We start from the raw sequence: 23604 nt of genomic DNA on the forward strand, positions 1-23604 counted from the left end.
CTCCACTCCGAAGAGTCTCACAGCGGCTCACAATCTCCTTTCCCTCCCCCCCCCCCACAACGGACGCCCTGTGAGGTAGATGAAGATATTTGATTTATATCCCGCCCTCCACTCCGAAGAGTCTCACAGCGGCTCACAATCTCCTTTCCCTTCCTCCCTCCCACAACAGACACCCTGTGAGGTAAATGAAGATATTGGATTTATATCCCGCCCTCCACTCCGAAGAGTCTCAGAGTGGCTCATGATCTCCTTTCCCTTCCTCCCCCACAACAGACACCCTGTGAGGTAGATGAAGATATTGGATTTATATCCCACCCTCCACTCCGAAGAGTCTCAGAGTGGCTCACAATCCCCTTTCCCTTCCCCCCCCACCACAACAGACACCCTGTGAGGTAGATGAAGATATTGGATTTATATCCCGCCCTCCACTCTGAAGAGTCTCAGAGTGGCTCACGATCTCCTTTCCCTTCCTCCCCCACAACAGACACCCTGTGAGGTAAATGAAGATATTGGATTTATATCCCGCCCTCCACTCCGAAGAGTCTCAGAGCGGCTCACAATCTCCTTTCCCTTCCTCCCCCACAACAGACACCCTGTGAGGTGGGTGGGGCTGGAGAGGGCTCTCACAGCAGCTGCCCTTTCAAGGACAACCTCTGCCAGAGCTATGGCTGACCCAAGGCCATTCCAGCAGGTGCAAGTGGAGGAGTGGGGACTCCAACCCGGTTCTCCCAGATAAGAGTCCACGCACTTAACCACTACACCAAACTGGCTCTCCCGAAGAGGGGGTTGGAAGTGAAGAGAACATAAGACATGCCTCGCCTAATCAACCCAATGTGTGACTAAATGAGAACTTCCCAGCTTGCTTTTAACCCTCCATTGCAGCAAGTTCACTAAAAATCAAGTTGCCAAAGGGACTGAAAAGCATATTATCTTTCATTTTGTCTTTCATAGTTACGTGTCCGCCATGGTTCCTGTAAAGTCACCAAAGGAGTACTATGTGCAGCAAGAAGTAATCGTCCTTTTTTGTGAAACAGTAGAGAGGTAAGCGGTTTTTAACAATCTTTCATTCTTTGCTTTTGACCCGAGTTCTTACTTGTGAGTCAAGGCCAAGTTGTTTTGTGATGCTGCTGAAAAAAATTCAAGGTAACCTTCCTAAGCTTGTATACATGAAGAGAAGTGGGGGAGAGAGACTAGAACAAGGTGTCAAACATGTGACCCATGGGCTGAATCCCACCCACGCAGGACTCAAATCCGTTCCCTAATCAGCTTCCTTCTCCTTCTTCCTTTTCCAGAAGTGCTACTGCAAATGCACCATAGCTTGCCTTTTCCCCAGCTCCCTCAGTGGCTCATTCCTTTCTGTTCCCTGCCTCTTGCCTCACTCACCCCCCCTCAATTTCTTTTCTCATTCTCACACACACACATAGAGGCACAGAGAGCGAGAGCGCGCTCTGTGGCTGCTTTGTGTGGGAGACATACAAAGACAAACTCCTCCCTCCCCCCCCCCCCCCGGTCTCACACAGAAATTCTGCTTCCTTCTCCGGGGCTGCTGCTTCTCTTTTGGAGAAAAAAAGAGAAAACAGCTTTAAGACCAACAATGTTTTATTCCAGGTATAAGCTTTTGTGTGGAAGCACATTACTTCCTCAGTGAGTGGCCAAGTGATGACAAGGTTTCTTAAAGTTTTTAGGATTTGAGAATGAATCTGAGGAGGGCCTCTTGGTCTTGTCAGGCTTATGCCCTGTGGAACTGAAACTGATGAAGCTGCCAACAGAGCCAAATCTCCCTTTTGAGGTTGGGGAGGTGGCAGAGGTTTAGAGCCCAAATCGCGAGGCATTGTGGGACGAAGCGAGGTTTCAAGAAGATAACCACCTACAGCCCAGCATCGGCCGGGATGAGGCGATTCATAAATTTAATAAATAATAATCATCCACCTTTGCCCAACAGGCCTGCTGGTTCTGGGGTAAGTCCCTCTGCACAGACATTTAGTACTTCCTGAGGGAATTCAGTGACAAGGGGCAGAACCTGCTCAAAGATGGGGAGAGACTTGTCCACCTCAGTAGAATGAGGGGATCCCACTTCTGCAACTCTGAACTGGCATTTGTTAGTCCTGCACATTGCCAAATATTTTGTGCAGTTGCTTCTGTCATGCATGCGCAACAGTCGGCATTTCCTCTTAATCATTGCCCTCGACGTTTCTTTTTCTGCTTGTCGTTATTCATTCATATATTTAGAGTATTTCAGTGCATCTCCAGAGAACCTGCCCAAGATAACTTACAGAATAAAAATATAATAGGAATTATACTACAAATTTCAGTATTCAGTTGATCATGTAAAATATTATATTTTATTATGGTGACAAGAGACAAGGTTAGGAAATGTAGCCAGAGGATTGGAGAAGGTTGCTGTGACGAAGGACCTTTTTTGACTTCTTGTGGATTTTCACCCATCTTTTCAGGCATGGTGGAACAGTTTTTTTGTCCTAAGTCTTATGCAATACATGGGATACCTTTGTGTCATGTGCTTGTTATGGAGATGGAGATTTTCCAAAGCATTTTAAATAAATGATTCAGTATTCTTTTCTGCCTAGAGCTTTGAAACTGGGATACCTTACACAGGACATGATTGACGACTATGAACCGGCATTGATGTTTACTATTCCAAGATTAGCCATTGTTTGGTAAGTAGTCCATTTTAAAAATGCACATAGCAACTTCCATTGAGGCCTGGCCACTGTCTCCCAAGTCGTACGTTGTATTCTACTGTGTTCATCTTTGTTTTTTTACATTTCTCTTAAATTTGGTAGAATTTGAGGCTGAAATTTATATTCCTTTTCTTCATTTGTTACTCTTGCATTTAGTTTCATTTCCCTTCCAGACCACAGTGTAGTAGTGAGTGGGGAATAGGGTTGCCAGGTACCCCTTGACAACCAGAGAGGGATGGGAGGGGCTTACCAGCAGAGGGGGAGGCCTACCCTAGTATCTCGGTGATGTCACCAGTGATGGTGCATGCGGGAAGTGATGTCATAGTGACACAGGGACACTCTTGTTTTTATAGCCAGCTTTAAGAGGGGGGGATTGGATAAAAATATGGAGCAGAGGTCCATCAGTGGCTATTAGCCACAGTGTGTGTGTGTGTGTGTATATATGTATGTATGCATATTTGTGTGTGTGTGGCCAATATGTATATATACAATATATACATATTGGCCACTTTGTGTCACAAGAGTGTTGGACTGGATGGGCCATTGGCTTGATCCAACATGGCTTCTCTTATGTTCTTATGTGACACAGAGTGTTGGACTGGAGGGGTCATTGGCCTGATCCAACATGGCTTCTCTTAGGTTCTTATGTGACACAGAGTGTTGGACTGGATGCGCCATTGGCCTGATCCAACATGGCTTCTCTTATGTTCTTATGTGACACAGAGTGTTGGACTGGATGGGCCATTGGCCTGATCCAGCATGGCTTCTCTTATGTGACACAGAGTGTTGGACTGGATGGGCCATTAGCCTGATCCAGCATGGCTTCTCTTATGTTCTTATGTGATACAGAGTGTTGGACTGGATGGGCCACTGGCCTGATCCAACATGGCTTCTATTATGTTCTTCTGTGACACAGAGTGTTGGACTGGATGGGCCATTGGCCTGATCCAACATGGCTTCTCTTATGTTCTTATGATGTTTGAGCAAAAACTCTGTGGTAGAAGCGTTTTTACCATAGAGAAGGGAATGACCAAACAACAAACTACCCCTATACGTTTCTTTCCTTCTTTTTAAAAAAGTTTGGAATTTTTTTTTCTTTTATGAATTATTTCAAAAGGGGGAAATCCCTGTGGAAATTAATAAAAAGATTGTGTCTGAGCAGATAGCAACTGCTTGTTTCTGACCATTGAAAGAGCTCTTCCTCTCACCCCCCCAATTTGTAGTTAATATTTTACCCTTAATGAACTATTTTTCTTTCTCCTTTGGCCAAAGAAGAGTTTTTCAAGGGAGTAGAGGTCAGCTTTTATTCTGAGAGACGCTGTGAAAGTTCTTCCTATTGAAGCCACTCATATATCCAAGTAGTTGGAGTAGGAGTATAACTAGAAAGAATATTTGGGACCTTGAGACTTCTCCTTCCTTTATTTTAAAATAGTAGCCAGCTTTGAGTTTGTCCCTGTCCATCTGAGCGGAGTTGCTCTCTTCTAAACCTTTAGCTAAGATGACTTTTGAGCTCGTCAGTTGTTCTTTCCAGATATTACTAGTAGAAGTGTTACAAATCAGTGTTTCGGTTGCTGAGATAGTTGCAAAAGATACAGGTATCTTTGCCCCATATCTCCGAGAGTCCATGCTAATGTCTGCGGTAGACAAGAACTTAGTCAGGTCACTATTAATCTCATACTCAATATGTTTCATGGGTTTTAACAGCTCACCTGAAAAGTGAGGGCTTGATTTCCACCAGATCACAGTTAATTCTGATTTATTGCCTGTTGAATTTCTCTTTAGATGTGTTGTGTTGTATTGAATTGATTGGTAGTGAGTCTTGCACTGCAAGCGTTTTATCAGTCTGCATACATGATAAGCTTGCTCTTTCCATACATCACCTGCAGTTGTCCCAGTTATTCCTAGCTAATAGTAAGGCAATTTAGTTCAAGAACCGTTGGTCTATATTTGCTTACGGGACCGTAAAAAAGAACGAGGTGTTCCGACCTGTCAGCTTTGTGGCCTCATCAAGGAGGAAGAGGGCCTGTAGAGCATTGGAACTGTAAACATACCTAACGTCAGCTTTGATTTTTGTAACCTTTTGCATTGCAGTGGGCTTGTTGTTTACTCAGAAGGACCTTTGAATCTTGATCGTAAACAAGAAGAGATGTCTGAGCTTTTCAGACCTTTCCATACCTTACTACGGAAGATAAGGCAAGTTGTTCAATCATAATGCTATGCTCCCTCCCCCCTCCCTCTCTTCCTCTCTCTCCCTCCCCCCTCCCTCTCTTGTTGATAAGTGTAACTTTTTTCACACTTAATCCGGGACACACTTCTTGTAAGAATCCCCAGGCAGGCTGTTTCTCCTGGTGAAAGAGATGGAGTGGTTTTATCTGAGAGGGGCTCATTAAGCACTGGGGATCCCTGATCCTTTTGCTACTGGCTTCACCACGTTGACAGGGATACTCCTTATCCATTTAGTCCGTGCAGTTCCCCAGTCTGGTCACCCCTTGACACAGACCCTGAAGACAAGGCTAGCTAGTGTCTCAGGGTACTCCCTTGATCCTCTTCCCTGTCCCTACCCTACTGCCTCCCTAAGCTTGACTGTGTCAAGCATTAGATTTCAAAATAGCCAAACCTTGGATTTTGAAACAAAGTTTTGGTTTATTGATAATCCATGTGGCTCAGCCCAGCAAGGTATTGGAACAGATACAGTGTAACAGTGAAAGGCATACTTAAAGATGGCACATCAAAGGTTCTATAAACAATTCTACATTCTCTAAACAGTTCTACATTCATGTGAGAAACTTCACACTGAAACTTCTTTATCTCTATTGCGGTTGGCGCTTCCTGGGTTCCAGCCTTGCTGGCATGGGAATTAGTCCCAGGAGGTTTTATCTTCAAAGAGTACATTCCTGCATTTGTTAGTTAAAGCGAAAGGAACAAAAGGTGGGTTCGCTACTTTGATGTGCATAGCTCAGTTCATGGTTAGTAACATTCCTATAATTTGTTAACTATAATCAGAAAGAAATAGACAAAGAAATAGACAATGCTTGACAGACCGGCCTGCCTAACGCATGATACCTTGTCCAGTCTCAGTTTCTCTGTATCTCTGGCTGAGCCATAATCGACAGCTTCACCAAATTTGCCCTCTTCTGACTCCCCCTCTCCCAGCCTCCCCCCACTCACAGAGGAGCCGTGACTTTTCACTGAGAACCAGTTTGGTGTAGTGGTTAAGTGCCCGGACTCTAATCTGGAAGAACCCACTCGTCCACATGCACCTGCTGAATGCCTCGGGTCAGTCGCAGTTATCGGTTGCAAAAACTGAACTGGCTTTAAAGTGGAAGGAAGCGCTGGAAGACCAAAATGTGGGACTACTTTATTTTAATTAAAAGTGGCTTATTCTTCCTCTCATACTTCTCCTATAGTTTATGGGGGGGGGAAAGGTGGTGGTACCTTGGTTTCCTGGAGTCACTTATCTCACTAAGAAAAATATTTTACCTTAAAATCCTGTATATTCTAGCTTGATCTATTTTTAATGATGTATGTGATATCGCTGCATGATTTTAGCGGTTTGGGTTTTTTTATCAATAAAAGTTTTGTTTAAACTTAAAAAAAAGGAGTCTCTAGGCTGACCCTGCATTAAGCAGAGGTAGCCTATATGGGCCTACCAACTCTGTGATTCTAGGATTCTAAGCCACGCTGGCTACATTCAAGCATCACGACAGGCATGAACATGGGTTGTTCTGCATTCACACAGACCTTTATCCTCTGTGGAGTCCTGGCAAAGACTTCCTGATTACTGAAATTGTCAAACTCATTTGCTGTTTGGGGGCAAATAGTTTCTTCCCCATAAGCAGGAATTCTAAACCATTATTAAGGTTTGTAGAATCTTTCGGGATCAAGTGCCGTGTTCTACTGGAGAAAGTTTTCCTTCCAGACGTTTCGTTCTCAGCTGCGGAGAACATCCTCAGTGGCGTTGCAGCCGGAGCAGGCGCTCAGACCTTCTTGGCGCTCAGACCTTCTTGGCTGCTCAATGCACAGCAGCCAAGAAGGTCTGAGCGCCTGCTCCGGCTGCAACGCCACTGAGGATTTCTCCGCAGCTGAGAACGAAACGTCTGGAAGGAAAACTTTCTCCAGTAGAACATGGCACTTAAGCCCGAAAGATTCTACAAACCTTAATGATGTTACCAGCCGTGAAAACCTGAAATCTTTGATTCTAAACCATTGTTTAATCCTGGTTTGGCACCCCAGTTTATGGGGAGGAAAGAGACTCCAGTATACATGGGCATAACAGCAAATTGGTCTGAATGTTTACAAAGCTCGGGAGCCTTCACTTTTGCTCTGGACAGGGGGAGGCAAGAGGTAGTGCTTATAGCAGCAACTCTTCTTCTTGCCTGTTGTGGCCTGTCACTTGCTGTGACTTCATGTTTTAGGGTCCCCAAAGTCAGTTTGGTGTAGTGGTTAAGTGTGCGGACTCTTACCTGGGAGAACCGGGTTTGATTCCCCACTCCTCCACTGGCAGCTGCTGGAGTGGCCTTGGGTGAGCCATAGCTCTCTTATCTGGGAGAACCAGCTTTGATTCCCCACTCCTCCCCTTGCAGCTGCTGGAATGGCCTTGGTTCAGCCATAACTCTCTTATCTGGGAGAATTGGCTTTGATTCCCCACTCCTTCCCTTGCAGCTGCTGGAATGGCCTTGGGTCAGCCATAACTCTCTTATCTGGGAGAACTGGCTTTGATTCCCCACTCCTCCACTTGCAGCTGCTGGAATGGCCTTGGGTCAGCCGTAGCTTTTGTAGGAGTTGTCCTTGAAAGGGCAGCTGCTGTGAGAGCTCTCTCAGCCCCACCCACCTCCCAGGGTGTCTGTTGTGGGGGAGGAAGATATTGTGAGCTGCTCTGAGGCTGAGATTTGGAGTGGAGGACAGGATATAAATCCAGTATCATATCATAATCATATCAAAGCGGTGCCTGTAGGCACCCGCAGACACCTTTCCTAGTGCCAGACAAGTGCTTTTATAAAGTACGCATGACAGGGCGGGGCTCCTGCCCAGCCAGGCTTCTGATTGGCCAGTGGCAATCTGATTGGCTGTGCAGATTAAAATAATGCTGCAGCAGAAGCTATCAACACAGTGTTGGTTTTATTGTCTTTCCCTTTGTTCCCAGTGTATTTTTTTTTAAACTGGGCTTTCTGTGCGTGTGTGATTCCCTTCTCTGACAGCCATTTTGTGACTGTGCCCACCACCCTGTGTTAGAATTTTAAATTTGTCCACAGGCCCCAAGTTGTGGATCCCTTTAGAGCAGGGGTGTCGAACTCATTTGCTATGATGGCCGAATCTGACATAAATGAGACCTTGTCAGGCCAGGCCATGTGTGTACCTATTTAAGAGAGGTTGCAGAAATATAAACTTTATAAAGGACACATTCAAACACAATGAAAGATTTAAAAAAAAAATCCTTAAAACATTAGCACTCAGTCTTAAAGGTGCTTTCTTGATATTTCTCCCATGGGATCCAGGGAACAGGGCAAAGGAAGCTCTGGCTCTTTCCTTCCTTCCCCAGGAGGGGGAGGAGCCTCAGCCAATAGAAGGAAGAGAGGCTTAGCTCAGTAGCTCTGCTGTGCGATTGAGAGAGCTTGGCAAAGCAAGCTATTCCTCCCTCCCTTCCTTCCCAAGGCAGGAACCTCAGCCAATGGAGAAAACAGAGGTTTTTGCTCTGTAGCTCCTGTGCAATTGAGCAAGCCTTGCAGAGCAAGCTGTTATGTGGAAGGAAGCAAATGACAGTGAGTTGCTCGGGGGCCTGATAGGAGCCATCTGGGGGCCTGATTCAGCCCCTGGGCCGCATATTTGACACCCCTGCTTTAGAGCAAATGGTGGCGACATCTAAAAAACCCATTTCAGATAAAACATAGCAGGCAGAGTTTTCATATCATCACAAAGCATGCTGTTTTTCAGAAAAGGCAATTCCTACACAAAGGACCAGCCTTAATGCACATGGCGCCCTAGGCAGACTAGCAGCCCACACCACCCGGACCTCCTCCCTCCATCCCCCACCAGGTGTATTTCAACACCCAGGAACTGGCGGTCAAACGCCACGCTCCTGGGCTATCTAAAGCCACTCACCCCCCGTCGATCAGCAGGTAAAACCGCACGGCATGCCCACTGTCAGTGCCGGGGCAGACAAGCAGCAGTGGGAAGGACCACGAAGCCTGAAAGGGAGGCCATGGCACTGCCTCTTCTCCACTTCCTTCCCATTCAGGAAGTGGGGAAGTGGCAGTGCTGCAGCCGCCCTTTCTGGCTTCATGGTCCTTCCCAGCACTGACAGTGAGCGCACTGCACGGTTTTACCTGTCGATCAGCTGATTCGCAGGGGGAGCACCTTTAAATAGCCTGGGAGCGTTGCGCTCAACCGCCCATTCCTGGGCAGTGAAATAGACCTGGTGGGGGAGGAAGAGGCCGGGGAGCAGGCAAACTAGGCGTTTGCCTAGGGGGAGGAGAGAAGGCCAGATTTGGTGCCCCCACCCTGCCGGCACCCTAGGCAACCGCCTAGTTTGCCTAGTGGGTGAACCGGCCCTGCCTACGCATTCAGCAGCATGTCATTAAGCAAAGAATTTGTCCTCCCTTGCCCAAAATACTAGAACTCAAGGGCATCCAATGAAGCTAATGGGCAGTAGATTCAGGACAGACAAAAGGAAATAGTACTTTCTACGGAGAGTAGTTAAATGTGGAATTCATTGTCGGAGATATAGTGATGGCCACAGGAATAATAGATTAATGGAAGATAAATCTTTTTAGTGGCTTCTGGCCATGGTGAGTGAGAGGAACTTCCATATGCAGAAGAACTCAACCTCTGAATCCCAGAGCCTGGAGGCAACATCGGGGAAAGGTCTTGGCTTCTGTGTCCTGTTGTTGGACCTCCAGAGGAACTGATTGGCTACTGTGTGGGAAATGATTCTGGGCTAGATGGACTATTGGTCTGATCCAGCAGGGTGGTTTTTCTGTTCTAAAGAAATATCAGTTCACACGCATGTATAGGACAGCCAGTGTGGAATAATAAGTAAAGTGGTGGATTTGAACGGCTCAGATCCTTGCTTAGGTGAAGAACTTGCTGCTGCCGTGTCACAGGGTTGTTGTGAGGAGAAAATGGAGGAGAGGCAGACAGTGTACACCATGTTAGGTCCCCGTTGGAAAGAAAGACAAGGTGTAAATGAAGTAAATAAAATAAACTTGCTGTGTTACTTTGGGTGAGTCACTGTCTCTCAGCTGACCATTAGTGGATTTTGAATGGGCAAAATCAATACAAAGAAACAGACATTTCTGTTTTCACAACGGAAATGTGTTAAAAAGCGTTGCAGGTCTCATGTTGCCGTGTTAAGTGCCATCAAGTCACTTCTGACTTACGGTGACCCTCTGAATTAATGGCCTTCCCAATGTCCTGCTGTTAACGGCCTCGCTCAGATCTTGCAAACGGAGAGCTGTGAATTGTTTTGACTGAGTCTGTCAAGCACAGGTAGTTCAAAAATAGACTCCTTTGTTTTTAATCAAGAGTACGTCTTTATTGAAACTCCATGTTGCAGAAAGGACTTTGTCTTTGAGAAGACTACAAAAGGCACAGTTACATTCAGCTATACAGATACAGGCAGACACGTTTGGAATTCAGAGTTCAAAGGGCAAAGCAGTCATTTCCCTCTACCTAGCCGTAGCCTTCTAACGCCAGCCTGTGGCCAAGATAAGACCAAGCGGATCCTGGGATTCTTTGGGGGAGTGTGGGCGAACAAAGCGAGACACTTCTTTCAAGTCAACATCACTTGCCGGATGGCTCCAGGAACTTGAGAAGAGGGGGGCTTTAACGGAACGATACCCAGGGCTATTACTTCAGCCATTTCCCTCTAACTGAATCAGAGTGCTTGACAGAGTCCATCCATCTCGTGTTCAGGTCTGTAGCCATGGTGGGGCCCACAGGGTCCTGGCCCCACCATGGAGACATCGAGGCCCAACCCCACCAATTTCCAGGTGGATTGGGTGGGAGGCAGCCTAGAGTGCCAGTGCCACCACCCCCAAACCACCTGCTGGTGCATCCTGCCCTGGCACACTTGCCCGCCATGGTCCTCAGGAGGCTCACTTGGCTGCCATCCAGGGCGAGAGAGGAGGAGGAGGGACAGAGGGGAGTCAGAGAAGGTGCTCTGTAGGAATGATCACTCGACATGCGTTCCAAGAGGAAAAGCCTGCTCGGAGGAGAAGCAGCCTCTCCGCTGTCAGCAAGGTCCCTTTATTTTTAAACATGCTGCAATCACACTATAATAATAATAATAATTTTTTATTTCTATCCCGCCCTCCCCGCCGAGGCAGGCTCAGGGCGGCTCACAACATAAAATACATTATACATCAGTTATACTTATAAAATCATGGTTAAAACAATTACAGGTTATTAAAATTAACATTAACAATATGGTGCTATAAACATTAGGTCTTCAATAGAATTCAGTAAGTAAAAGCATTTCCAGCGGCACTTCCTAGCTTGTCATTAGTTGAAGGCTATCTTGAAAAGGTGGGTCTTACAGGCCCTACAGAATTGATCTAAGCATCGTAGGGCCCGCACCTCCTCTGGGAGTTGATTCCACAGCAGCGGGGCTGCGACAGAGAAGGGCCGATCCCGGGTGGCCTTCAATCTGGCCTCCCTTGGCCCAGGGCCATTCAGCTGTTTTTTTCCAGCTGACCTCAGCGCTCTCTGGGGCTCATATGGGGAGAGACGGTCCCTCAGGTAGGCAGGTCCTCGGCCATATAGGGCTTTAAAGGTGATAACCAGCACTTTGTAGCGAACTCGGTATACCACTGGCAGCCAGTGCAGTCCGCGTAGCCCCGGCTGTATGTGCTCCCACCTTGGGAGCCCCAGAAACAGTCTAGCCGCCGCGTTCTGCACCAGCTGCAGCCGCCGGGTTCGGCACAAGGGCAGCACTGAAGTCACTCAAACAGGAAACCTCTGCCCAGTTACCAGGAGGTCACGTCTACAAGATTTAATGCAAACTTAGCAATTTACCAAGGATAGATGCGGTTAAACCATGAGTGTAAGAAGCCTGTGTTCTATGTGTCTGCAGACGTTGCAGAGTATAGCTGAACCAGGTGGCATGCTGAACGCATGATCCTCCCACAGTGCTCAGAGGCAGAGAAGGTACTGGGAACTTCCCTTCCCGGTAGCAGCTGGGCTTCCCCCTTGGACCATCTCCACCCCATTTCCTCCTTTCTGGGGTGGGAATCCCCTCCCCCTCAAGGCTGGCTAGCTGTGGGGGGACAGGCCTGAGTGGCTTTGCTGACTGCCAAACACTCTGCCGTGGGGCGAGAGTGGTGGTAGTGGAAGATGGGAGGACATTCCAGATTATGTGGGAACTAATAAGTGTAATAAGTCGTTACTAATAAGTCATTATACATTACACAAATAGGAAATTTCTAAGTTCTTGCCAGGTTCAAAAATATTCAGCCCATTCCAAGGTTCATAAAATCCATTCCAAAGTTCACAAACTTCATTCCAAACGTCACACAAGAAATCCCAGGTACAGCTCTACAAGAACTGTGAATTACTTTCTCATGGGCACTATCACAATTATTTGCGCATAACTGAAGTCCTGTCTTAAACTGTGGTGTAGCCTCAGTATAAAGCTATACCACGGGAGGCTACAACATGGTGTAAGACAGTAATTCATAGTTGTGAATTAATTACACAGAATTCAGCATTATATTATTAATTTTCTACTGCATCTTACTGGGTTCACTGATGAAGGTGACCGGAACAAGACCTGGGATTTCTCATGCGAACTTTGGAATGTGCCAGATAATGTTCTTGTGTACTTTGTATGTCACTCATTTGTAATTAACACATGTGAATTGTGCTTCTAGAGTTTTTGAATTGTTGTGGCACTATTGCACTATTTGGGTTTAATACTGCTTTTATATTGTGGCTAAAGAGTTGTAAACAATATGAATTCTCATGTAGGGTACCGGATTCGCTTCAAGGTGCTGGTCATTACCTTTAAAGCCCTATATGGCCAGGGCCCTGCATACCTTAGGGACCGCCTTTCCCTGCATATCCCCCAACGAGCACTTTGGTCTGGGTCTCAAAACCTGTTGACAGTCCCCAGCATCAGAGAAGTGAGGCTCAAAACCACGAGAGCCGGGGCCTTTTCAGTTGCTGCCCCTAGCTGGTGGAATGAGTTGCCGGAGGAGGTTAGGGCCCAGCGAGAGCTTTCACAGTTCCGCAGGGCCTGCAAAACAGCACTCTTCCGCCAGGCATTTACGTGATGGTAATAACTGCAGCAACGGGACTGGCCCGTAAGAACACCACTAATGGCCTACCTCGCCACGCTGTGGCGATCCTGAGACCTCTGAGTACAGCTAACCACCAGAATTTAATCGCTGCCTGAAGTCATGATAGTAGCACATGCAAATATTTGAAAACTGTTTTTATGTTTTATTATTGTTTATCTTGTCGGTCACACTAACGTGCTTGCGTCGACCCTCGCTCTGTGAGCCGCCCTGAACCTGCCTTTGGCGGGGAGGGTGGGATATAAATTAAATAAATAAATGTAGCTCTTACAACATTCCGCATTGTTTGCTCACTTCCTAGGGATCTACTACAAACTCTCACAGATGAGGAGCTGTATACTCTGGAGTGTAACCTTTGTATATCCCAGGATTTTGACTTCCCTGAGAGAACAGATACTCAAGTGCCACCTGTCATCATACCAAACTTTATGGCAGCTTTGCCATCGGAAGAGCTTTCAGAAAAACCTCCAAATAGTGACGTGGAGCTTGCCTGTTCCATACAGTACGATGAGCAAGAGCTGGAGCAGCTGAGTAGGATGGTTCACAGAGCAGGGGATGAGATGTCCTCCTTGCTCTCGCCGCCAAGGGACTGCCGACCTAGTGTGAGGAACGCATGCGGCTGCAGAAGGGGCTCTCCAGAGATGGTTCTCCTGAGCAGCTTGCGTAACGAAGAGGAGAGCGTGTTTCTCATCGACGACCTAGATGGGCAAGTGGAAGCGCTCTCTGGGACAGGTTCATTGAGCGACGTGTTCTGTGATTCCTGTCCTGCTTTGAAGCATAGAGCCTCGCGCGGCGACCCTGCGTTGTACGAGTATGGTCACCAACCTGAGCGAGTCGTATTCTTCAAGGGGAGAGGGGAGAGCGATCTCGACAATAACAACATCAAAGAAGGCAAGCCGCTGGCTGATACTTCACTTCAAAACTCCTGCAGTTGTTTTGACGGTCCCGATCCTCACTTGTACCTCAATGGCTGGGATGCGTATACTCATGACGCAGAAACGGCGGAACTTATCGCTCACCGGACTGGAGGAATGAAGATATCTGCTACTGTTATATTTAATCCAAAATCTCCCCCTTCGGAATCCTCCGAATCATCTAAAGTAGTTAAGACTTGCTCTTTTGGGGACTCGCATTTGGCTGATGAAGAGGGAGAGTCGCAGCAGCCCAGCGTGGCCGCCACAAATTGCCTTGTCAGTTCCTGTGTGTGTTGTGGGAGTTGCGATGGTGGCAGGGAAGACAGCAGAGCTTTAAAGACTAATAGTTTCCCAGGGAAAATTATAAATTCCTCTTCCAGTTTACTGACATTAAAAGAAAAAAATCAGCTGGATAAATCAGACAGCACAGTCTCTGTACAAGAAGTATCAAAAACTGAACCCTGCATTTTGCTAGCAGATAGGAAGTCTCCTAGAGAGGAGCGAGCTCTTTCCACCCCCTCTAAGGGCTCAGCATACTCCTCAGCTTCCCATCTGAGAGCAGAGAATGGGCCCAAAGGACACAAAGAAACCCTCGGTCAGCAACCTAAATGTGAGGAAGGAAGACAGGCATGTAAACAGTCGTCGGAGGTTAGCAAAGAGAAGAATGAAAGAATATTAAAGGATGGAGAATCCAGAACAAATTCAAAGTAAGAACTTCTTACAGTTTTTACTGACCCGGAAATGGAGTACAAAATAACTGATTTGTAAGGTTTTGCCCAGATACTATCATAAGACTCCTTGAGTGCAGGCTGAAGAAGTTTTTATGAATAGATCAGGTAGCAAACACTGTTAGCATGCATTCGCAAGGTTATGCCTTGCCAGACTAAAAAACAAGCAAAAGTTCCAGGTCAGATATAGCCTACCCTTTAAGGGCTCAGCACCTTTTCCTGCCTAACCCACTCCCATGTAAAGGCTTTGAATTATATTCCCAGGCCTTAGTGGCACTCTCCCGCAAGGCCACATTCCAATGGCTCAGACATCTCCAGTCGATATCAGTCCTTGTTACCTGGGAGACTAGATTAGGCCAGACTCTCTCCCTGCAGCTGGGTCTCTTTCTTTCCAAAGTGAACAGACAATGCTAATTAATATGCCTAAGATAACAGTATGAAGTTATAAGTGATGATGCAACCAATTGGTAATTAACACTCTAGACCAGGGCTTTTTCTTTTGTAGCAGGACCTCTTTTGCATATTAGGCCACACACCCCTGATGTAGGCAATCCTGCAGGAGCTAACAAGGCTATTAACATAAGAGAAGCCATGTTAGATCAGGCCAATGGCCCATCCAGTCCAACACTCTGTGTCACACATAAGAACATAAGTGAAGCCATGTTGGATCAGGCCAATGGCCCATCCAGTCCAACACTCTGTGTCACACATAAGAACATAAGTGAAGCCATGTTGGATCAGGCCAATGGCCCATCCAGTCCAACACTCTGTGTCACATAAGAACATAAGAGAAGCCATGTTGGATCAGGCCAATGGCTAATCCAGCCCGACACTCTGTGTCACAGAAGAACATAAGAGAAGCCATGTTGGATCAGGCCAGTGGCCCATCCAGTCCAACACTCTGTGTCACACAGTGGCAAAAATTTTTTATATATATATATATATACACCCACTGTGGCTAATAGCCACTGTTGGACCTCTGCTCCATATTTTTATCTAAACCCCTCTTGAAGGTGGCTATGCTTGTGGCCGCCACCACCTCCTGTGGCAGTGAATTCCACATGTTAATCACCCTTTGGGTGAAGAAGTGCCGTATTTTTCGCACCATAAGGCGCTCCGGAGGATAGGACGCACCTTCCTCCTGGGGGGCGATCCGCTGCCTCTTCCTCCGATCCGACGCTTCCCCCGCGCCTGCTTGCCTGGCTCCATCTTCTTCAGGCCAGCACTGGGATCGCTCCACGTGGCCCCAGCGCTTCGCAAGCGCCGGCTGTGGAGGGGGCAGCGTGCTTCCTACTTCCCTGTGTGCCTGCCTTCAGCTGTGATGTTTAAAGCAAGCGCTGGGATCGGAGGGGGGAGGGAGCGATCCCAGCGCTTGCTTTAAACATCACAGCTGAAGGCAGGCACACAGGGAAGTAGGAAGCACGCTGCCCTTGCCACAGCTGGTGCTCGCAAAGCGCTGCGTTTGCGGAGGGGGCGGGTGCTTCCTACTTCCCTGTGTTCCTGCCTTCAGCTGTGATGTTTAAAGAAAGCGCTGGGATTGGAGGGGGGAGGGAGCGATCCCAGTGCTTGCTTTAAACATCACAGCTGAGGGCAGGGACACAGGCAAGTAGGAAGCACGCTGCCCCCTCCGCAGCCGGCGCTTGCAAAGCGCTGGGGCCACGTGGAGCGATCCCAGCGCTTGCCTGAAGAAGATGGAGCCAGGCAGGCAGGCGCGGGGAAGCGCCGGATCGGAGGAAGAGGCAGCAGATCGCCCCCCCACCCTGAAGGTACGTACCTTCGGACTATAAGACGCACCCCCCCACACTTTTTTTGGGGGGGAAAGTGCGTCTTATAGTCCGAAAAATACGGTACTTCCTTTTATCCGTTTTAACCTGTCTGCTCAGCAATTTCATCGAATGCCCACGAGTTCTTGTATTGTGAGAAAGGGAGAAAAGTACTTCTTTCTCTGCTTTCTCCATCCCATGCATTATCTTGTAAACCTCTATCATGTCACCCCACAGTCGACATTTCTCCAAGCTAAAGACTCTTAGTACACAGCCTGCTGTAAGCTCCAGGAGGATTGGCTACATCAGGAGGGTGTGGCCTAATATGCAAAGGAGTTCCTGCTATAAAAAAGCCCTGCTCTAGACTATATCAATACATAAAGGATTAGCACACTTGTTAAATACGAGTACAAAAAAACCAGAGTCGTCATAAGCAAAGGCAATACTGTTAGAAATGCAATACAGTTCAGGATGCAGATACCATATATTGTTCAGCAGGAGGATACAGTGAGACATGCTATCGTTGGGGTCTTGTACCTGACAAGATTACAGTTTTGCCTATAACAATGGGAGGTGGTGGAAAGTCATGTCAAGTGACAGCTGACTTTTGGCAGTCCTGTAGGGTTTTCAAAGGAAGAGATGTTCTGAGCTCGTTTGCCATTGCTTGTCTCTGCATAGCAACCCTGAGCTTCCCTGGTGGTCTCCCGTCCAAGTAGAAACCAGAGCTGATCTTGCTTGTTTCTGAGATCTGATGAGATGGGGATAGCTTGGCCATCACGGCCAATGCATAAGAATCCATACTAAGAGGTTTATGGAATGTTCTTGAAGAGCCGCCCTGGTGCAGAGAATGGCTAGACAGGGTGGTTTCGCACACACTGAAGAATGCACTTCCGCACTGTTTTGCTATTCCGCACAGGAAAATCCTTTTGCCAAGTGGATTGAAAGTGCGTTATTCAGCATATGTGAAAATGGCAGTGTTGGGCTAGGATGGGGAAACTACTGTGCCGTGGAAGCTTGCTGGGTGACCTTAGCCAAGTCATTCCCTTTCAGCCTGATCTGTCTTGCTGGGTGGTGTTTGTGAGGATAAAATGAGGAAGGGGAGAATGACATGTAAGCCACTTGGGGTCCTCATTGAGAAGAAAAGGGGGGTATAACTAAACCGAACGAAGAATACTGGAAGAATAAAACATACCACATGAAATGTTTACTCGGAGGAACTTTTGAGGGAAGTGAGAAGGCATTTTGGGACTGAAGCCTTCGGAAAGTTGACGTGAGCAGTGGTGTGGGTAAAGGAGAAGGGCTGAGTGAGAAACGGTCTCGGGTAGGAGGCAGAGAGTCCAAAAAGCAAGATTACAGTCGGTGGGCTTGTAGTGGACAAGATTACAGATTTGCCTACGGGAGGTGTTGCTGGAAAGTGCTGTCAAGTGATAGCCGACATGGTAGTCCTGTACTGCTTTCAAAGGAAGAGATATTCAGAGGTGGTTTGCCAGTTGCCTGGCTCTGCTTAGCAACTCTGGACTTCCTTGGTGATCTCCCCTCCAAGTGGTAACCAGGGCCAACTCTTTGGAGGTAGGGAAAAAGCAGGGACTTGTGAACAAGACGGAGGAGGCCTGGAGTTGAAAAAGGGAGGGCTGCAGACAAAGTCTTCTCTTTTGCAGCCTAGAATTAGGAGGGGGGTTATGAACTCACTGCTGGAAAAGCAAAGATAGAAGAAGCTAAAGGAATGTGAGCCAGAGAACTAAAGTTTGCCGGATCTGCTCCTCATTGCACCTTTAAGAGATAGGTAAGGGAAAGATCGGTAAGTGCTGCTACTCCTCATTTGAGTACTGTGATGGGTGGAAATCCTACACAAATACATCCTTTCTTTAATGCAGTCACACAGCTTCTCTTGGGATCTGGGCTAAGATGCCATGGGGAGTCGAGAAGGATTTCTTCAATGAGTGTGGACTAGGGCAAGTTTCACTGCGAAGGAATGAATACAGCCTGGAGCGGGTTTGTCTGTGAGGATGGCAGGCTGAGATGGTGGTGGGCAGCAGCACTATGTTTTTTGTTTCTTTCTTTGTCTTCCTTCACAGCCAGCCTTTGGTCACAACCAGTGGAGTATGGTCAAGTAAGGAAGAACCACTGTCCAGCCTTTGCCTCCTCTTTGCTTCCTTGCTTTTTCTGTGACTGCAAACCATAGATGGGTGTCTTTCCGGGGATGGATCAAGATGGGTAGTTGTGTTAGTCTGTCTGTCGCAGTAGAAAAGAGCAAGAGTCCAGTGGCCCCTTAAAGACTCACAAAAGCTCCTCCCCTGCCACAGATTTTGTTAGTCTTCAAGGTGCTACTGGACTCTGGCGCTTTTCTACGGCTTCAGGACATAGTTTTTGAAGGTTGCTGAGGTCTGCAGGAGAAGATCTAGAGTTGAGTCCTGTTGTACCTTAGAGACTGTGATGGAAGCGCCCGATTAGACCGTCAGACCCAGTCCCGTCAACTCCCTTTTGGGTTGCCAACTCCTGGAGGGAGCTTATCTTCTTCCGGCCACTAGGGCGCGCTGCCACCACCTGCTCAATTTAGGGGTTCCTGAGTGAGAGGAACAGGACTCCCAATCCCCCTTCCTGCCAGTGCTGAGGCCTGGCCTCAAGGTCCTCTGCCAACCCAGCACCTGGTGATCACAGAGACCAAAGTCCTTCTTTGGGAGACCCCTGGAGGATTGGCACCCTGGCCAACTGCATGCCTTCTCCCTTCCCTGGACTCCGCTCTTGCAGTAGCGTGGTCTAAGGCGGCTGGGGAAACTAGGTGGCACAGAGGGACTCAAGACTATAATAAACAAACATTTATTTACATTATATAACTATTTACAGGCATTTTTAAAAAAGTGAACAGAAGCAGGAAAAAACGCTTCTTCTCTCCCTATTCTAATGCTTACCTTGACCATACCTCCCAGAACAGACAGACTCACCAACTCAACTGAACTGACTGAACTCAAACTCAGGGTTTCCCGCCCAAAATCTTCAATATAAAACCCAGTTTCCACCGAGGAACTGGTTTACCCTGCTGCAGCCTTCTGGGAAACCAGCCTGAAAGACTTCTTGTCACTCTAGGAGGCCTCCTCAGAATTGCTGGTTCCAGACAGAAGGGGAAGGAGAAATAGACTAGGCCAAAGCCTTCTTTGAATTTGACAGCCTCTTCCTGCCAGCTCACAGATAACCCTAGCCTAAAATGGCGTTTCACCACAGAGACCAACAAGATTTCCACACTAAGAGCTTTCAAGAGACAAGAATCCCTTTGTCTTGTATCCTCTTGTATTGTTTTGCCTCTTTAGAGCTCATACTCTGAAAATCTCATTGGTCTCCTAGGTGCTCCTTGGTGGACTCAAACTCTAGTTCTTCAGTAGATAATTTTTTTTAAAAAAAAACCTACTTTAAAAGCAAAAAAAGTGAGGGTCAACTTCACTGGATGGCATTGTTCACCAAATAGTTGCTATAAGAGTGTCAGCATGGTTCTTGTTTCAGTATTCTTTGATCAGACAAAGGATTACAAAAAGCAAAACCACGCACTATACTGTCCATTATCAAAGAGAAACAGTAGCACCATTATAAAACATAAAGCGCTGAAGCTAAAGATTCATAAAATTTGGACTGGGATCAGAGATCTCCAAATGTACTTTACAAAAGGCAACTCGCTCAAATGGCTCAGTCTTACAAGTTTTAAAGTCCTAATCACTCACTTGTTGAGCCAATTTGAGAATAATACTATACATAGGAACTTATCTATCAGATCGCAATTCCTAAAAAACACAAGTCAAACGATAAATTCAGTCCATAGGGGTGACACTATTTAATTTGTGTATCCACGGACGTTCCTGTTGGAGTAGAACCTTTTGAACGTCCTCCATATCATTTTTGCCCAAGTATATGGCAAAAAATTTAAAATTGGTGAAATCATGTCCTTTCCCTACATATTGGCAGCCATTTTGCGATCAGCTCCACCTCCTTTGGCAGCTATTTTGTGCCTGTGCCCAGGCTATGTCAGAATTCCAGATGTGCCCATAGGCTCAAAAATTTTGGAGACTCTTGACTTAGAAGGACTTAAGCCCAATTCAGTTAGTGCAACAAATACTCTGTTTAGTGCTGTACCTTAGAATATTCTAGCACACAATATTTCACTGGCTTGAAATGCTGTGAAAATAGATTTCACTTCTGATTTAATCCTTGCTCCCCCCTCCAGCTATTTAATGGCACGTTCCCGTTCGTCCGATGAAACCAGTCCGGAAGAAACCCAACTTGCCTTACAAGCAGCTGAAATTTCTACGAGAGAAAAGATCCGATCTCGATTTCAGAGCAGTAACGACCTCATTCATAGGCTCTTTGTCTGCATCTCAGGTGTCAAGCTTTCTTTTGTTTGGACTGCTTTTAATGTAATGCTTTGTAAAACAAGTTTTGAAATGAGAGCAAGAAATTAATGCTAGACTAGAGGATCATACTTTCCAGTTGAAATGAAATGATGGGATCTTTGGGGGAGCACGCATTTGCAACCAGTGTAAAAGTAACATTTCTAACGGGGAACTGATTTAATTAGCATAGTATTAATGAATAGCGTTGTCTGAATGAAAATATTTTTATTTATTTCAAATACGTCTTTTTCTCCTGAGCAGTACCCAAACCATATTTTGAAAACGGTGTAAAACCAATTACACTTTCAGTAGCAGGACAAAAAAGAAATATAGTTACCACTGTGTACTGTGCATTGTTTCTAATAAAATTCAGATCAAAAGGTTTAGCCATTTTAATATTAATGAAACAGCATTTTAAAGACATAAAGTCTTTAGTAGTTGTAAAATTTCATTGTGATCTTGGGTGGCGGGGGGGGGGAGGGTTTAGTGACAAATATGTTTGTGCATTGCTAAGCAGAGTTACACACTTAAATCTCCTGAAAGGTGTTGACGCTGCTCAGGATTGTTATTTGATTGTTAATACTGTCTTTAACAGCCTGGGTGCTTGTTGATAATTTTATGGGTGTTGCTGTCATTTGTACTTTCCGAGCTACTTCAAGTAGGTCTTTGGAGAGAAGGCGTTTCCATTTTCTAAGTAAATATTCTGTTGCCCAAATCGGTTAGGTGTAGCTGACCAGCTCCAGACCAACTATGCCTGTGATCTGCGAAGTATTTTGAAAACCTTGTTTGAAGTTATGGCGACTAAAGCCGATGCCGAGGATCAGAAGGCACAAAAGAAAGGTGAACGTGACCCCCCTCCCCCCCTTGCCATTCATTCTTGCGGCATCAAGATCTATGGAGTCTAAATAAGAAGCAGCAGTGGTCTACATGTCTTCTGTTGATCTTCTCAGTCATCGGACAACAGTAAATGGTGTGTCTTGGCAGACTCTCTCACCAACAGGAGAGCCAGTTTGGTGTAGTGGTTAAGTGTGCGGACTCTTATCTGGGAGAACCGGGTTTGATTCCCCACTCCTCCACTTGCACCTGCTGAGATGGCCTTGGGTCAGCCATAGCCCTGGCAGAGGTTGTCCTTGAAAGGGCAGCTGCTGTGAGAGCCCTCTCCAGCCCCACCCACCTCACAGGGTGTCTGTTGTGGGGGAGGAAGATAAAGGAGATTGTGAGCTACTCTGAGAATTGGAGGGCGGGATATAAATCCAATATCTTCATCTACCTCACAGGGTGTCTGTTGTGGGGGAGGAAGGGAAAGGAGACTGTGAGCCGCTCTGAGACTCTTCGGAGTGGAGGGCGGGATATAAATCCAATATCTTCATCTACCTCACAGGGTGTCTGTTGTGGGGGAGGAAGGGAAAGGAGACTGTGAGCCGCTCTGAGACTCTTCGGAGTGGAGGGCAGGATAGAAATCCAGTATCATCATCATCTTCTACTTCTATCCAGCCTGGAAACATTTGCTGCCTGGGCCTCCATAGATAAGGAGGAATCCAGGAGCACAACCAGGCTCTTGAAGGCTGATGCTGGTGTTAGTGGGATGCTATCCGGAGCTGGGAGTTGGCACCTCTACCCTGGGTCACCCCACACCATCACAGGGCCTCTGTCTTTCATGTATTCAACCATCTCTGCTGTTTCCCAGGCGTTTTAAAGCAAAAATAAAAAAAAGTTTCTAGCTCCTTCTGCTGCAGAGAAAAGGCATATGTCCTAAAAGGAAGGATCTAGAGACTTTAAAAAAAAAAAAAGAAATGAAATCTGGTAAGAGCCTGGTGCATTTTTTATTTTATTTATTTTTTTTAAATGAAAGCTAGGAAGAACCTGGTGTGGTTAAGTGCGTGGACTCTTTATCTGGGAGAAATGGGTTTGATTCCCCACTCCACTTGCAGCTGCTGGAATGGCCTTGGGTCAGCCAGAGCTCTCACAGAGTTGTCCTTGAAAGGGCAGCTTCTGGGAGAGCTCTCTCAGCCCCACCCACCTCACAGGGTGTCTGTTGTGGGGGAGGAAGATAAAGGAGATTGTGACTGCTCCGAGACTCTGAGATTCAGAGCATAGGGCGGGATATAAATAATAATAATAATAATACTTTTTATTTGTATCCCGCCCTCCCCGCCAGGGCAGGCTCAGGGCGGCTCACAGCATAAAATATAATATACATCAACAAATCAAAATCCAATATCATTGTCTTCATATGTTGCTGTAGTGTGATATCAATATAATACTATTCTGTCGCCAATTGTTTTTTAAAAAAACAAGTCCCACAATAGCAGGGGAAGAGGGTCACTGATTGCCAAGCCTCGCAAGAGGCCAGTGCCCTGTGAGCTCATCTTCGATTTGTGGGCTGTGGGGGGCTCTGCCACCTCCAATGCTGGCAGCAGGGAGGAACTTCCAATGGGCATGGTGCCAGCATGATAAGTCTGGGCCTAGTTTGGTCATTTCCCTGTTGACATTTAAAGAGTCATAGGTGAAGATTGAGTCTACCTGACCATCAGCTGTTGGTGGCATCCCTTGGGAAGAGAGATGACAACTAATAGCTGTTTCCTAAACTGTTTCTGGCTTTCCTTCCCCACTTCTGGGCCTCCCTGAAACACTCCTGAAATCCTAGGAGACATTTTTTTTAAAAAAACGCCTGGAATTTCAGGAGTGTTTTGTGTTATTTCACATGTTTCCAGGCCAATGCAAAACCAGCTGAGTTCAGTTATTCCTTTGACTCAGATACATACAGAATGGACACCTCTACTTGTGCCAGTGGTTTCAATCTTACACACAGGCTGTTGAAATCCACTTGGT

The 23604-nt window shown here is 46.6% G+C and overlaps 1 protein-coding gene across 1 annotated transcript in view; it reads left to right on the top strand.

Annotated features, from left to right (window-relative positions):
• Positions 1–23604, top strand: part of ZFYVE28 (zinc finger FYVE-type containing 28) — a 53945-nt gene that overhangs the window by 21233 nt on the left and 9108 nt on the right. Inside the window, exons 5-10 of the mRNA XM_060236749.1 lie at positions 952–1041; positions 2586–2675; positions 4791–4892; positions 13293–14612; positions 20607–20761; positions 21496–21612. Coding sequence (XP_060092732.1) covers positions 952–1041; positions 2586–2675; positions 4791–4892; positions 13293–14612; positions 20607–20761; positions 21496–21612 — 1874 coding nt within the window. The remainder of the gene's footprint in view (positions 1–951; positions 1042–2585; positions 2676–4790; positions 4893–13292; positions 14613–20606; positions 20762–21495; positions 21613–23604) is intronic.

The sequence above is a fragment of the Heteronotia binoei genome, chromosome 4 (genome assembly GCF_032191835.1).
Source record: "Heteronotia binoei isolate CCM8104 ecotype False Entrance Well chromosome 4, APGP_CSIRO_Hbin_v1, whole genome shotgun sequence".
Lineage (NCBI taxonomy): Eukaryota > Metazoa > Chordata > Lepidosauria > Squamata > Gekkonidae > Heteronotia > Heteronotia binoei.